This window comes from Pyrus communis, chromosome 16 (genome assembly GCF_041283825.1).
Source record: "Pyrus communis isolate YQ-2024b chromosome 16, ASM4128382v1, whole genome shotgun sequence".
NCBI lineage: Eukaryota > Viridiplantae > Streptophyta > Magnoliopsida > Rosales > Rosaceae > Pyrus > Pyrus communis.
The window spans coordinates 25,677,606-25,695,504 of record NC_142580.1 but is presented as its reverse complement, the minus strand read 5'-3'; the positions used below and the strand labels follow the sequence as shown (position 1 = coordinate 25,695,504).

Sequence of the window (17,899 nt, the reverse complement as noted above, 5' to 3'; positions counted from 1 at the left end):
GAACATTTTTTTTCATAAATTTTTTGGGTGGATCTTTTCTGTGATTTCAGAAATTGAGGATCCATTTGAAAGACAATAGTACCGATAGACACTTGGACACCTATATATATGTAAGTTATTGTAAATATGCTAGTCATTGTAAATGTGGTTGTGAATAGATTTTCACATGTATGTAAATATGTTAATCATTGCAGTTTTTGGTCTTTTTTACTGAAATTGTTTTGGTCCCTGCCACTAAACTCTAATTTCTGCTATTAATTGCTACTGAAATGTGACTTTTGCTATTAATTTTTTTCCCTTCATATTTATGCTACTTTTGGATTCCATTCGAATTAAATAATGTAGTTAATCTTCATATGAATTCTCTCTGCAACAATAATTAGGGATTTCAGTTTAAATTATTACTGATTTGTTCTTGATCTGGCATTGAATCTTTCTTAATTTGGACTGCAGGTGGTTCTGACGTGGAGGAGAATCTGCAAGAGGTTATGATCTTGCTGCACTTAAGTACAGCTGTTCTTCAACTCATATAAACTTTTTGGTAGGGTTTAAACTGTTAAGAGTTTTATGATTTTGTAAAAGCTTTTTAGCAACAGAAGCTTGGTCTTTTGTAGTTGCGTTATTACACTATACAACTTGAGTTAGTATGGGTTTCTTGCTAACTGATATCACTTAGGATTTCTAAAAGTAGTTGCATTTTACAATATACAACTTTAGTTAGTATCAGTTTCTTAATTAGTGGCATGTGAATTCTTAATTTAATTTTGGAAGGAGGTGTGTTTAAAGTTGGTGCTGTGTGATGAAGTTAGCATTCTGTTTTTTATTATATACTGGTGGTGAACATTTTTAGCATATTGGTTGAGAAAAGATTTTTCATTTTCTATAAAATAAATCTTCATTCTCACAATGTTGTTGATGTTTTTTGTAATTTGAGTTTATAGTGCTTCTAAATGTTGTTTTAATTTTAGGAATTTGAATAATTGTTTAATTTCGGTTAATGCAAGATTTGAAATTTGTGATGATCATTTTTGTATTTCTATAAATTTTGAGGCAAAAAAGCATGTGAAAAAGCACATTAGTCTCTTGGTATAAATCACATTAGTCTTATTATGGCTAGGATAAAAAACCATGTGATAAACTATGCCTTTTCAATTATTTTATCATGCATTTGTAAACCAGAGGTCCGATTAAGGCGAAAGAGAAATAGAATTGCCAGAAACACAACTACATCGTCGGGTCTAAATCTTTTAGACACAATTAGGTTGATTTAGGAAAAGTTTAGGACAAAGATAAGTCTTCGTTCTTCAAAAATCAGAAAGGTGACAATGTAGTAAGGGTGTAAGAGTTTCCCAGGATGAAGCAAAAAAGGAATACATTCAGCATTTACACACTAAATTAGGCCAAGAGTGAAAACCAACCAGCAAAGATTATGGTAATTCACTAATTTAGACATAAACCAGCTTTGAGGGGGATACTCACCCATTGTCGGTTTTCCTTGCAAGCATATTTCCCACCCAAATTTTCCCAAAATGTTCTCAAACCGTTGCATCGGCATATATTTCCAACTTCTAATAGTCTCTGGTGCTAGAACATCTTCTAACTTCATTCTAAACAAATAGATTTATAATTAAAGACATCTAAAGCAAGTAAGTAAACTGTTTAACGAAGAGGAAATTCAGAAGTAAAACCAAATAAACCACAGTCCAACTTTCACATACCCTCTAATGTCATTTAATATCAGAAACTGTCTCCTGAATTGAAGTTTGCCTAGAGGTTCTAATTGTCCTTTCCCATCGTGTCTTAATTTGTGCTTCAAAAGTAGATAGTTATCACAACCGAACAGTTGATCACGATGATGCTTTTTGTAATTTGAGTTTATAGTGCTTATAAATGCTGTTTTAATTTAGGTCTTTGAATAATTTTCTTCGGAGTAGGTTTTTTGCAACTTCTAAATACTGATTTACTCTTTTCTTGGTATCATGGATCCAACCAAACTAGGTTTTTGCATCATGTACTTTGATAAATATGATTGATTGATATGATTCTTTTTATTATTCATGTGATGAGATGTTGCCTAGAGAATGCATCGTCTCTTGCAAAAACTTTTTTAATATCAGATTGTAGTTGTTGAGATTAGAGAGCTATTTTGCTCCTTATTTTGTAGTTGGTTTTTGTTTTTATAGTTTGTGGCCTTGGCCCTTTACTATTTAGGGAAATTTTTTAGGTTTGTTGCTGTTACAGGGTTAGTGGTAATGGATTTGCTATGTTTGTGAATTTTAGAATTTTGGATACTCAAAAGGAATACTTGGAACTTTGGCTTTTTCAAGTATATTCATTTATAGCGATTTTGTAATTATGTTAAAATTTTTATGCATGCTCGGATTTTAAGGGGTCACCCTTTATTTTTGGGATTTTCTTTGCTGTCAATCAGACAATCGGACGTCAAATTTTGCTATATCCTCAAAATTTATATGGTGTTTGTTGTATATTGACTCTCGATGTCAGCTTAATAGAGTAGCAATGTAAATTAAATTGCTTATTTTATGGATCAATTCACCAATCTCTCGCTTTTTCTTTCATTTGGAGATAATTGTGTACATGTGTGGTTTTGTGAGCATTACTCATGTAAAACATGTGTTCTCTGACTTGCTACATTTATGAATGCAATTGTATTGCCGTAGCATTTTCAGTTAATTTTCTATGAATATTATTCATGGTCTGAAAACCCGCAGCAAAGCGCAGGCATTCCTACTAGTTGTAAACTATTTATCAGAGATTTTGACCGACAATAGATTTAAATACAGTTGCCAAATACCAATGAGTTACAATATAGAAACCCTCAGGCGATAAGCCCACTATCGTATGAAAAACAAGCAATAAAACAAGAATCACACCCGAGTAGAAGGCCAGCTTTAGTAAAGTTAGCCTTCCTTAATCATCTCAGTGGTCTTCTCCATGAATCATCAGTGATTGAAACGGAACCCTCTTAATTTCCACCAGTGTTGAATACTCCTCATGCATTGGCTGCTTCCATGGTTCCCCATCCATCTGCATATATGCATTTCTCCATTCCCCACCTCTAACTTCCAACCGAATTGCAGCAGCCTAATCAATATCAGAGTAAGTTTAACTTGTTAAATAAAAGAGTACCAAATTTCCAGCATATTGAATCACAATGCATGCTTATACCTTAGAAAATAAACAATGGAAGTCACTCTGGACAAATTAACAGGAAAAACACAAAGGCACAACATCCTACTTTCACAAAGAAAAAAATATATATATTGAGAATGTATAACCGACTTCAAAAGGCAAACACAAAACGTGTAACAGATTAGGATTATCGATCTAATATGCCTGCACCATAAAGTGTACCACACTAACAACTAAAAGCATCATGAGCATATGTAAACATCCATCTCAGCGTACACAGTTCCTACATTGGCTAAAAGTTCATACCCTCGAGAATATGAACCTAAAAGGAATTTTCAAGTCTTTTAAAATATTGACTAGCAATCCAGATTCCCTTTCTAAGAGCCTTGGCCAAGAGGGAACAGATGAAGCATTCCCAAATAGATGACAGTTGCATGTTATTTTCTTCATTTTTTTCAAGTAAACCCTCAATATGCATGTACATGATTAAATAAACAGCTGTCATCTCAATCTTGTTATTAGGCAAGTTCATAAGACCGCATCAAAATTGTCCTGCAGCACAGCCACAGGAGTATATTCTTAAATTTCATTTATCAACTATAAATTATTTAGGAGTAATGCTAGGGAGACCAAATTTTTTAAACCAAATGATGTGGTTGTAGATGATTGGATTATTAACTAAGTGTCGATTAACGTGCTTGTTTCTTATTGGTGACACATCATTTGGTTTACAAATTTGATCTCCCTAGCATTATTCATTATTTAGACAGAAGGAAATTGAATTCGTTGAACATATATACTTTGACCAAGTAGGACGAGCAGAAGACAAAATGCCATCATTCGAGTACAAAAATGCATCACAAAAATTAAGATTCTATACAAAAGCATTCTGATGCTATCAATAGGCTAAAACACTTCTGCATGCTGTGTAAAACCTTGAGATGATAGCAAGTAAATAGACACTATTGCAGTACCTGAGCAATGTGTTTCGCAGAGATGAGTTCAACCATAACAAAAGATGCATGCCATCCTTGTTTCAGGCCAAAAATTTCAAGAAGGCCATCATCAGCATGGGCCTCCACAAATCCTCTCTGAAACAATCAAGTTTAAGATAACTATTATTAGCTTGCAATTCAGCAGTCATGCCAATAAGCAGGATTCGGTGAGCACATTGAATGAAAAGTTGCATGATAACCAAAACTTTAGATTCTACTAGCATAATTCCAGTGTAAACAAAATTAATGAATCCAAAGTAACTGGTATACAAACATGAACTAAACTTCCAGGACCTAATTCCAGGCATTTAACAAAAGACAGCTAGAAGCCCAAAATTGCACAAGTAAACTTCCCACCTTTAAACACAAACAACCAAACAAAACATGGCCAGTCACCCGTTAGTTAGCCACTCATATTCCATTGGTTAGTAGTCAAAGCTGTTTGATTAGATTTGTTATGAGTAGTTAGCCAGCCACTGTTAGAGATTCATTAACGCTTAAGCTATTACTCGACTCATTCCTGAAGTGCAACATATATAGTGCTGTACTCATTAGATAATCGATGAAAGCAATTATTGAGTTTCTCTTTATGTTTCAGCCCCTCCCTGTCTGATAGGCAAACACCATATAATAATATAATACCTTTTCCAAGTACTCTGGCTTCAGATTACCCCATGGATTTCTTCCACTCCCATAGTTATGAAGATTTAGAACAACAATTGCCCGTACGCTGAAAATAGATATAACATAAGCTATTGCAAAACAGTAACAAATACAGGAAGAGAAGTTTTATTAGTAGTAGTACTCCAAAAATCTCATTCTGCACTCCTCACAAGTGCATTTTCCTTTCTAATTATAGAAAATTTGGAGTGCAAAATGAAATTTTTGGAATGTCAATAACAATTTCCCTTAAAGTACTCCATATCTGGCAGCATTTTAGATTAAATTATCTTACGTTCAAAAGAAGAAAAACAGACTATAAAAGGAACAAGTATGCATGTGGATACAAATGGATGAGGACCAAATGAGTGATGCATAGTTTAAATTTCCTGGGTTTAAGTGATAGATAACTTGTTTTTAATATAAGGCAAGTAAGAAAGGGAGGCAAGCTTGAAAAAACAAAGAGATTACCAGGAGCTATTATATGTGCAAAAGAAAAAAGAGGAAAGAAAAGAACTCTACCTTGAAGGCACTGGAATCTGCTCCCACTCTGAGCAATTTACCTTTTTGACATGTATCCTTAGGATGTTCTTTAGTCCCCTACAACCAGAAAAATAATTGGATACACATCAGAAAAGGGACGAAAAGGAAGAGAAAGCATTACAAGCTTTTGGCAATTTTACATGATGTGAAAAGTAGCCTCCGTATCTTAAATTTTTCCTCCACATAATCGATAATTATATACACTCTTGGTGCTATGGCTTAAGATGAAAATATAATCACGAAGCTTATGTGATTCATTCAACAAAAGAACAAGAAAGGATGTATAAACTATCCCAGTTAGAAAAGTGTCCAGAACTATTCAATTACAAGCACACTACTCACATCTGGCATGAAAACATATTTTAATTTCTTTTGAGGGGAGGGGTTCGCTTCTACTCCCTACCGCACAAACACAAGGACGTATTTCAACCAGGGACAAGAGTTTTGTATTCTTTGAGCAAGCAAGACGCCGAACTACAAGTGAATATTAAACAGTTCATTTTTTAAAAATTGATATTGGAAAATCAAAAGGCAATTAGAGTCGGATTAAAAAATGAAATCTCCTTTAATCAACACATATAATTGTCAGCATAAAACAAAATAACAAGGTGAGCAACCATCAAAGCAAATAAATAGAATACTGTATCAGTTTAAAGATATCAAACCTTAAACCTGGATCGCTAGTGCAAGGTGTGAAAAACCAACCTTGAGTGCAACTATAACCTGAGTAAACCAACTGCAATAACAGATTGATCAGTTACAATATAAATTCTTCGTTATCAATTATCAAATACTGCTGCATTTCATTACCAGAAAACAGATAAGATTTTATGGTTCATCATAATAATACAAAAATTTGATAGGATGTAAAAATTGAATGAAAATGTGAGAATCACATTATAAGATTTGTAGTATTCTTATAAGTAAAAGTAGCATACAAGCTTCTAACACTGTTTTCTTCTGTTCCAAGAAGGAAATTATTATTATACACGTTGCTTAAATGGACACTGTTCTCAGCTCTAATATTCCCAGATTACCATGCAAATTAAATAATTGATAAACCTGCACCCCACAGGAATTCAAATCATATGTAAAAGTAAAAAGATATTCGACCAGACCTTATTCGAAATTGGACCTTGTGCAAGATAGGGTTTTTCGTTTCGTAAATGGTGGAATCCATAAGCAACTTGGGCATCCATTCCTGTATAACCAAATAACGGAAACAGGATCACGAAACCTACAACAATAACCTATTAAACATATTTTTACGGTATAAATCATCTTTCTCTGATAAGAATTATCTTTGCAAACAGAATTTAATCTTAGGTGATGGGGTTTGGGGACAAGGCCAAGATTTAGATGTAAAACACTCTTTACTCAAAGACATCTAGAGATAATTGTTCAAGATAAAGGTATGGACATCTCGACACCTGAACAATACATGTAGAATATGCAATTGAATCCAACTAAATCCATTGTCTATATAATAGGGTGATCTCTAGAAGTGCAATTCCTTACTGGAATAGTAAAAAAGAAACATGGCCTGAACACAAGAGTATATGTGTTCAATACGTCGTTTAAAATTCTACTAAAAATATAAAATGCTTAGTACGAACACCCCCTTAGAGTATATGTTCAAATAAAACCATAAACCAATGAAGACAACATACCTATACTGAAGTAATTATAAAACACTCCTTCGTAGCAAGTAGCTTTCTCAGGCAAATCCCCTTGAATTTCGAATCCCTGCAGTCACTAAAAAGTGTCAAACATAACGTATAAAATCATGGTATCCTTCGGCATGTGATGTAGGTGACTCTGGTAGGCCTATCAGGATCAGAAATTTTAGAAATTAGAACAAAATTTAACGCTATAGAGATTCATTAGGTGCAGAGAAGTTGACAAAATAAAGATTACACAAGGAGAAAAGAGGTAAAAGTGAAGATGGAGATATGAAGGGCACCTTTCATCAGCACTTAATATTCATTTTTCAAAACAATAATACAAAATGCTTTGCCAGAAACAGTCTTATTTTAGTTTCCAAGAGATTATCCTATTTAGAAGAGATAATGTCATCGGTTCAGAGAATTGAGCAACATAAACATTCATTTTACCCAGCAGAGTAACTCAAAAACCGGAACATGTATTTTCACAGTATTTGGTATCTAAATAAAACTCTTATTTGTAGAAATTAAGCATCCAAAAGGTAAAACAAAAGGTAAACCCAGTAAGAGTAGCAAATCAAGAGTAACTAGACTTACAGTCTCATCAAGAGTGCAGTCTTCAGTAAGCTTCAAAGAATGGGGAGGATCCATATCTGTACCGGCTGGCATTGACAGCACAATATGCCAACTGCACCATAAGAAAAGCAAATATGAATAAAACTGCTGGCTGGAAGAAAAAAAATAAAAATAAAACTAAAATAGTTATACTGTTAGTACAATCACAGTTGGTTAATAATGGGACCTTATCCCCATTTATATACAGATAAGAAAGGAGCAACATATTGGGCCATGTATAAACTAGTGAGGGACAGAGAATAACTCATGAAACACAAAAGACATTTTAGAAACTATGTGGCTTGTCATTATTCATTATAACAATATTTGCGAACCAACTGGAACCTTACAACAAGTTTCATACACACACACACACACTCTTCATCACTTTCCTTTCTGAAGCTAGATACAAGCACAACGTTAAACTTGCCTACAACAAAACAGAAATCCAGACTGACCACCAAATATCCATTAGGTACAATATTTACTATGTAAGATCCTTTTAGGAAAAATAAAAAGTACAGAACAATAAAACGTCCTTGCTCTCTTCCTTTTGGGGGGGGAGAGAGAGAGAGAGAGAAGAGGGGGCGGGGGGTAAAGAAAGGAAAGTAAAAATCAAAAGCAATTTAAAGGTTGATAGTAGAATGCAACAGATTGATTTCAACTCAATTCCCTATGTTTTGGAACCACAACATGTTTGCAGGGGAAAAGAGGGGAAAGAAGGAACCCACATCTCAAATGCAAACAATTCTCTAATAAAACTTAACCAGGACATGAGAGTGACACAAATTCTAATTTCACTGACCACTAAGTCACTAGCTAGGCACAATTATTTACTAGACATGATTAGAGAAAGACTTCAATTCTACCTGCCTTCTAAAAATATATACGACTGTTACCTAATAAGCTTACCTATCCAAACGGCATATTGGACCTGCAGTAGCCCTGAACAGAGTTTTTTTAATGGCCGATTTCCAGGCAAAAGGGAATGAACCACCCTGATGAGAACATATATACCCAATGCTCAATAATGCAAGAAAAATCTTCCACAAACTAAAAATTCTTTGCAAAAGAAGGCTTACCCAACCAAAACTCCTGGAAAGATCATTTCCCGTGCCAAGTGGAATAACTCCTACTGGAGGAACTGGTTCCCGACCCTGTTTCTGGAGTTCAGAGAGGCAACCAAGTACCCAACCGACTGTACCATCACCCCCTGCAACCTGCCCAATCATTCCAATATCTTGCGTGTCAAACAAAAATATTGTAGAGATCTCACTAGATGCTAAACTCAGAGTAAATATGTGATATGAGCTTTAAGTAAATGTGCCGCAATCATACCATAACCCTGATCTTTTGACGACACTCTTTGGCACAAACATCACCAAGATCAGTCAATATCTCTAGACAACCCAACCCATACTGAACAAATTCGTGAGGCTTCACATCTGAGAGGTCAAAAACCTGCATAACAAATTACTTCAAATTCAAGCAAACCACACTTTACACAAATACAAGAAATATGAAGAAAGCCTCTATAGAAAACAAAGAAAAGGGACTAAGAAAACAGAAGAACAAAATAAAAGGACTACTTAGATGAGAAAGGTCAGCCTACATCAAAATGCACAATTTCACGCTAAACATACATTCGACTAGATGGTTTTAATTCCAATTTTTTTTCCATTCAGCATTTAGTAATCTAGGAGAAAGTAACCACTTTGACTACTGAATCGATTCCACAAACATACGTAACGATGAGGAGTAATTCAATTTTACTTGAATCTAAAACATGATTGAGAAAATGATGGCACCATTTTAGCCAAGCTTGTTCAGTCACATCCTCAAAGCATTTCTGACCTCACTACAGTCGTATCGATAACAGAACTAAGGTTAACTAGCAAAGATTGCAACACTTGCAAAACAATCCTACACGACTTTCTTCCTCTGCTTCTTTTATCTAAAAGCAAATTTGATAAATCTTGGCTTCCTTCAAACAAACCCCAAAAGGTTCGTAACATTACATGAACTAGCAGGATAAACTCACCCATCAAAACCCAAAAGTAAAAATATATATAAAACAAAAACAAATTTAAAATAATAATAATAATAATAATAATAATAATAATCATACGTAACCAAAAACCCCATAACCATACGTGAGCAGAAAGGAAAACAGACACGAACACGTAAAATTCATGCGCGCACACACATACATCATAAATGAATTTTTCCAGTTCCTGAGAAAATTTAGTTAATTTATAAATCATATTCTCCAATGGGTCACCAGAAAACCTAAAAAATTCAAATGGGTCGGCCAGAAAACGAAAAATAAAGCAAAATTCAAAGGGGGCAGTTAATGCAAATTAAATAAACTTGAAGGAAAATAAGGTACCTGTTCTTCTCCCATCAACATTTGGAGCCTCTCCTTGAGCATAGGGCCGTGCCTTCCACCGCTTCGCGGATTTATAAACACAACCATGGGCGACTCCGGCGGGTTTTCCTCCACATTCCCGACGGCGGCGGTGGCGACGAGGTCTCGCCTTCCCGGAAGCCAGCTCTCGCCGGCTCTTGGGTCCTTAAACCGTATGGAATCGCGCATAGCGAAGCGGAGGTACTGCGGCATCAAGAGCTTCTTCTTGAGGTCCTCCTTATCAATCGTCATACCCGATAGGGTACAGCTCCGGAAAGAGTCAATCATCGACGACCGCGCTGTGATCCGCGTCGTCGACGACGACGGCGAATCCATTTCGCTCTCTATCTCTCTCTGTGTTTTTCTCTCCCTCTCTCCCTCTCTCCCTCTCTTCCTCTCTAGAAACCGCGTTTGTAATTGAATTTTCAAAGAGTGCCAATAGGAGAGAATGATGTGGTCAAGCTGTCAACATCATTCAACAATATTTTATTTATTTATTTATTTATTATTTATTGGGTAAATATAATATATATACTTAGTTTCTATTCTTGGCCGTCAATACTCTATGGTTAGGACATCTTATCTCAAATTCTCAAAATAGTCTCTTTGCACGTGCTAATGCCCAGGCAAAAGGCTGTTTTTTTAATTATTGACACTACTCTCTTCTTTTTATTCGATATGAAAAAATTAGGGAGAACAATTATAATTATATATACACATGCGATGCGCGTGGAATAATTTAATCAGTGTTATTAGTGAAACAGTAATACGTTTCAAATAAACAAGTTACCTAGTAATACAATTTAGTGATATTTCTCTTGACTTCTAAAATCGTTTAAAAACTGTAGTATGTTATGTTAAGATTTATATGGACTTTTTTTAGTTTATATAGTCCTAGACTTTCACGAATTTAGTCGACTTTTTCTGACTATTGTAAACTCCATAAACTTCTATAAATTTTTAAAGGATATTCTTATGGGAAATGAGTCAAATGATAGGCGTTTCTAGAATTTTGAAGGCTTCAGTGCTAGAATCTTTAGAATAGTGGGTTGTCATATAATTTTTAATGACCAATTTATTACTAAGTTTTTTTTTTTTTTTTCAAGTTTTCATTATTGAAATGGTGATCATGGCCATAACGAAGTGGTTTTACGAAGTGGTGGTAGCGGCAACAATGGTGATGGAAGTGTCACGAGGTAATTGTTGGCAAAATGGTAAAGCTTGTGTTTTAGGGTTGGTTTGGTATTGTTGTGCTTTGAAAAAAAGCTGTTTCTGCTGTACTATGAGAATAAGCAGCTGTGAAATAAAGCAGCAGAGTGTTTGGTAAACTTTTTTGTAAAAGTGCTTTTGAAAAAAAAAAAAAGCAGTATTATAGTGTTTGGTAAACTTTTATGTAAAACAGATGTGAAAAAAAAGCCAGTTTTTCAAAGCTGAGTTTTGCAGCTTCTTGTTTTTAGCTTTTTTTCATCCAAAACTGTGAAAAAAAGCTGAAGTTGAATGTTTACCAAACACAAAAATAGCTCCCAGCTTTTTTTTATACCAACTTTTTTCAAAATCACCTCAGTACCAAACCAAGTCTTAATTTGGTGATTATGGTGACAGGGTGGTGTTAGGGTGGTGTTGAGGTGGTGGAGTAGGGATGGGGATAGTGGTGATGGGGAAAGGTAGCGGTCATGGTGATGGTGGTGTTAATAGTGGTCATTGTCGGGGTGCCTCGTATTCTCTCTCTCTTTTCCTTCCTCATCAACCTCCCAGACCATCCAAGTATCATGGTCGTCATCGGAGAGAATACACACCAATCCTTAACAGGATTTAACAATTATTATTCAACAAAATTGAACTTTGAATCGATTGAATTCAATCGAATTGAAAGGGAATCGACGAAACTAGTTAGAGTGAATTGAAATTAACGAATTTAATCGAATACGAGTCAAACAAATCAAATAGAGTCAATGATTGAAATCTAATGGAATCATAGTTCCTTTTTGGATGACGAGGTTGGAGAGACAATAGACAGAGAAGAAGCATGCAACAAGGATGGGTAGTTGCAGTTGAGTTGGTTGGGAGTTTTAGGGTATATCGTGTAGTTTTGAAATCCATTTTTTTTTTTAATTACACTTGAATTTAGAAACATAGATAGGGTCGACAATGGAACGAACAACAAAACTTTTGGAGTCCGCATTGTATCCTTGGATGGTCATCTTAGTGTGACTTAATTTACTGGTCGGGATTCTCAGGTGAGCTAGAGCACGAAGAGACCTTCTATTTATGGCGGACCCCGAGTCTATCTGCACTCATGGTTACTCGGCCTCCCCAATGACCTATCATTTGTTCAATTTGGTCGATCTGATACTTAGTTAACTCTTTTATCTTTATGTTCCCACTGACATTTAAGAAGTCATAAAAAGTCTTTATGCAATACATGACACAACCCAACCTCCACTGGAATCCTTGTAAGCCACCAACGGTAACTCCTACCTAGAACTTGGAGGGGCGCAAAACAAAAAGTGTGAGTGGGCAAAAACAAATCTTTTCAAAACCATTTCATTTCTCAAATGTTCTATCCCCTCGCTATAAAACCTATATAATTTCCCAGAAAATAGAATATATATATATACACACACACATATATATATTTGTATCTCAAAACCGTGCTCAACAAGCTTTAATCATAAATATGTCATGCCAAATATCTCAATATGACAGAATAAGTAACTCAGGTAAAATAAACCAATGAGAAATAACATATCAGCCGGATCCACCTAAAGTGCCCTATATGACTGAACTCCTAGCTCATACATCATGTCTGCACACGAGTTAGAACCACCTATAGTGGTCTGTACGACAGGACTAGGTGTAAATAAATACGCTCTAGTGCTACGATCATGTGAAGACTGTGCGAATAATCGCAGGTCACTTACGAGTCGGAATCACCTATATTGGTCTGTACGACATGATTGTGCACCTAACTTAGATCCAAGGTGAACGTATGGTGCGAGAGGTGAACATCGTGAAGGACTGTGCCCTAACCATGGCGGGAGCACTAACACCGGGGTGCAGGTTTATGAGCTCTCAATACATCTCACAAAATCATCAATTTACATAAACAATCTACAACTCACCTGGTACTTACTTGAGCATCCACAGCGTCAAATCACATTTATGCATACTATATTAATTCAATGATCTACGTATAAATCAATATGCATGGCATTTCTAAACAAAAATTCATTTACATCGATTTTCTGGGAAAAATCTTAAGTATATAGGTATATACGGAAAACCAAAAGCCCACTCACTAGTATGTGGAAGGGTTATAGCCCCAAGCCTCGATTGGCTACGCTCGTCCTAAGGATAGGTCTCACCTATATGCGAAACAACTATAAAAACATTAAATTAAAGAACATAAACGAAACTAGCTAATAACTTCTCAAACATTGCTCAAACGGGATGTTTGAATATACCAACGTGATCTACTCTACACCATGAACATCCCCATATTTTTAGAAAAATTTTCCGACCACCCACGAGCAGGCCAAGGCACAGCCAGACGCGCCCCCACGCACGGCCAACCCTAACGGAATAGTTAACTGTCGTTTGGAATATTCTGTTAAAAACTTAACAGAAGTTAATGACGTTACCTGACGCCATTAGAATATTTCGTCAACTCTGACGGAATATTCATCTCCTTCTCTGGCGAGCCTTGCCAGTCGCTGCTGTCTGCAACTTGAATTTTCGCCGATTTCTGGAAAAACTTTAAAACTTCATATCTTTCTCATTTCTTAACCAAAATCCATGAAATTTTTACCAAAATGAGGCTTACAATGAGTAGAACAAAACTTTACCACTTTTAGGACTTAAAGCCAATGGGATCTTACTGGAAAAACCACGATAATCCAGCCACTACTACAACTCTAAGAACTTGAGTTTCCCGACATCCAAAACACTTCAAAATTACTCCCTGAGCTTCGAGAAGACGTCCTAAAGCTTCCTAGAACCTTAAAACTCATTGAAAATTCCACGATCATGACTGTATGAACAGTGCACCAAATCGGGAATTCTTGGTTCTTAGGTTTTTGAAGGCTTCACGTCCAACCAAGGGTATGGATGAGTTCCTGGGCTTGCTAGGAGTCCAAAACCAACCTTCAAATCTTTGATCCGTGCATGAAATGATTAGTCCAAGGTTTGTCCATACAACTACACGGAATTTGCAGAAAAATTCAAAAGGGAGGAGAGATAAGGTACACAGGTTAAGGGTGTGAGTGTGTGTGGTCCTCGTTTGGGCTACCAACCAAAACAAACAAAAGCTTAAGTCCTAAATGGGTCCAAACACTTAGGAAAAATTTTAATTGGTCCAAATCCTTATCCCAATAACACAGACCACCACCAACACGCTCAAGGGCAAGATAGACATTTCATACTGTCGATAAAAATAATTCGGGACGGGCTGTCACAACCTACCCCCCTTAAGAAAATTTCATCCAAGAAATTCACACAATAAATACAAACCACTAATAATCATAAAACAACCTTGGATACATATCCCTTATCCAGTTCTCTGTCTCCCAAGTAGCTTCTTCCATTGAGTGATTTCTCGACAAAACCTTCACCAGGCCTACGGTTTTATTTCTCAGTACCTTATCTTTCCATTCCAATGTCGTCACTAGCTCCTCATCATAAGTCAAATCTGGATTAATTTCCAATGGTTGAGGAGGTATCACATGCAATGGATTTGAGATGTAATGACGAAGCATGGAAACATGGAACACATCGTGCACTTTGGACAACTTTGGAGGCAACTCAAGCCTATAAGCAACTTCACCGACTCTCTCAGTGATCACATACGTCCGATGTACCTAGGACTTAACTTGTCTTTCTTTCCAAACCGTACAACACCTCTCCATAGTGATAACTTCAGAAACACCCAATCACCTACATTATACACCCAGTCAGTGGCATGCCTGTCTACTAAACCCTTTTATCGATCCTAGGCCACTTTCAAGTTAGATTTAATTACTTGAATATTCTGAGCAGTCTTCTCTACTATCTCAGGGCCCACCAAAACTCTCTCGCTAACCTCTAACCAATAAAAGGTGTACGACAAGATTTTCCATAAAGTGCTTCAAATGGTGCCATACCAATACTTGAATGAAAGCCATTGTTGTAGGCAAATTCCATTAAATCCAACCGCTTATGCCAAGCATTACCAAACTGCAATATTGAAGATTTCAGCATATCCGCTAACGTCTGAATAGTCCTCTCTGATTGTCCATCTATTTGAAGATGATATGTTGTACTATAAAGTAATCTCAAACCAAGAGCTTCCTGGAATGCTATCCAGAACTTAAAAGTAAACCTGGGATCACAATCCGAGACAAATACTAACTGGAACTCCATGATACTTCACAATCTTCGATATGAATAATTCAGCTAATCGGCCTAAAGGATATTTCTCCCTCACTGGAATAAAATGTACTGATTTAGTAAGCCAATCAACTATCACCCATATTCCATCATAACCATTATGTGTACGAGGAAGCTTGTACACAAAATCCATAGTAATGTTTTCCCATTTCCACTATGGAACGGGAAGTGGCTGGATCAACCCAAAAGGCTTCTTCCTTTCTGCTTTGACTTGCTGACAAATGACACACCGACTCACATACTTAGCAATTTCTCTTTTCATACCTGCCCAATAATAAAATGGTCGAATGGTATGATACATTTTAGTACTTCCGGGATGCATTGCTGATAGAAGCATATTCATGCGACTTAAATGGCTTGTTCTCGTACATTTACGTTATGTTTCTTTAGTTATTTTAGTCCTTTATGCTTCTTTTGTGTGTTTTCAGGATCATAAGACGTGTTTGACGAAAGGATGCATTATGGAGTGTTTTGGGGCCTTTTGGAGCACTATTGGGCTAAGGATGGATAGCTTATGCTTGGAGCCCAAGTGTTGGATGAAATTGAAGGCCTTGTATGCACTTGAGGACACAAAACAATGGCCCTAACCCAATTACATTCACCTTGCCGTGGGCTTAACACAAACACCATTCCTTGCCATGCAAGGGGGAGCAAATTGGGTCCATTTCATGCACTTAAACCCTAGCCCAATTACACAACATTGCAGCCACATGCACCAAAAAACTACTCAATGCCGTGGCTACCCATCCCATTTCCAACATTCCACATGCTTTCACAACCCAATTCACATGCACATTCATCCACCTTTGTCCCAAAAACCGTGCATGCATTCATTATTCATTCACTTTGCATTCCCTTTGCATTTCATCCCACATGCAGCCACATATTCATTCACTTAATCATTAAGCCACACATTCACACATATGCAACCAAAACAATTCCATGTCGTGCATCCCTTTGTTCCAGCCATTTCCAACACACATGCACCCAAACAAAGCCAACCTAGCTAACCCTACATGCATTTCTTTATTCACTCTTCATCATTGCATTTTCACCACCATTTACACACACATGCATCCTGAAATCCTTGCCGTGCCTTCCCCTTAGATTTTCAGCAACTTCTCTTCATCATTACACCACAAATCACCCACATTCAATCTTAATCATTCATCCATTTCACCACAAATCCTTCTTTGCTGTGCACATGGTCTTCCCTTTTTCAATTCTAGCTTACACATGCACAACAACCTGCCATCATTCACAAAACACATTCTCCCTTCTCTTTGCCGTGGGTTTCCCTTGCCTTTCCAGCATCCCCTTTTGCATTTCTAGCTGCCACTCACATGCATTCACATGCATTTCCAGCACCAAAACAGCATTCACATGCATTTGCAGCATCATTAACACCCTTGCCATGGCCTTCAAACACCATTCCAGCACATACACATGCACACACATGCAATTCCAGCTTTCACATGCAATTCCAGCTTTCACATGCTTTCCTAGCTGTTTTTCCACCACATTCCAGCCACAAATGCTTAAACAAACAGCCATATACACCTCCATTCTTCCTATAAATACCCTTGCATTCCCATTACCTAAACATCTCATTTTCATACACAAGTTACCACAAACACATCCAATCTTCCCTCATTGCCGTGAGCTCCTTCCATTTCTACACAATCTCTTCTCGGCTTCATTCCATTCCATACACTCTCCCATTCGCAGAAATTGTCCATACACTCTCCCATTCGCAGAAACCATTCAACCTTAGCCGCTCCACCTTCATTTACAACACACTTGGAGCACCAACACCGAAGGCAACTCTTAAGGGATTTCGACATCAGTTTTGCTTCAAGGGTTCTTTCTCCTTAATTCTATGTTCATTCATGTTGTATATTTTTATATCAAACATTCTGTAAACATGAAGTGTAACTAATTTCTTTCTAGGGATTCGATGTAGCCTTGCAAGATTGCCATGTAGTTATTTCAGAATGCTCAGTTGATCCATCTATTTATTGTTTCATTCTCTGATTTAATTGTGACTTTGTGTGTTGATTTTAATGTTTGATCACCATTTGATTTAACCACAGGTTGTTTAGCCAAGAGTAAAGCACACATCATGCATACTCTTGGTGGATATGTGAATGAATGAAGGGAATGCTTTGCAAACAACCTGCCGAGTGTTTCCTTTGGTTTTATGAAAGTTTCTTGTGCGTGTCATGTTCTTGATTAGGGACCAAAGTTGCACATCACACTTAGGTTCATGATTAGGAACATTTGATCAAGTCCACACATCATATGGTTGATCATATCTAAGTGAAACAAACCCAAGAAATAGGTAGATGGATGAGTATAATCTGATTTAACAAGCATGGACTTGGCTTAGCAATGGTGAAACCGAATCCCTAGCTTCATCTCCATTTGTGCTATCTCAT

General features: G+C 36.6%; 1 protein-coding gene across 1 annotated transcript; it reads right to left on the bottom strand.

Moving 5' to 3' along the window:
* Positions 1 to 2,654: 2,654 nt before the first annotated feature.
* On the bottom strand, positions 2,655 to 10,540 carry LOC137731147 (diacylglycerol kinase 3). The gene is made up of 12 exons (XM_068470252.2): positions 10,020 to 10,540; positions 8,969 to 9,091; positions 8,713 to 8,850; positions 8,543 to 8,628; positions 7,613 to 7,703; positions 7,022 to 7,097; positions 6,470 to 6,552; positions 6,017 to 6,087; positions 5,331 to 5,408; positions 4,791 to 4,878; positions 4,128 to 4,244; positions 2,655 to 3,105 (listed from the first exon to the last, which is right to left on the bottom strand). Exons 1-12 carry the CDS (start codon positions 10,371 to 10,373, stop codon positions 2,941 to 2,943), a joined length of 1,470 nt encoding a protein of 489 aa, XP_068326353.2. The 5' UTR covers positions 10,374 to 10,540; the 3' UTR covers positions 2,655 to 2,940.
* Between the last annotated feature and the right edge of the window lie 7,359 nt (positions 10,541 to 17,899).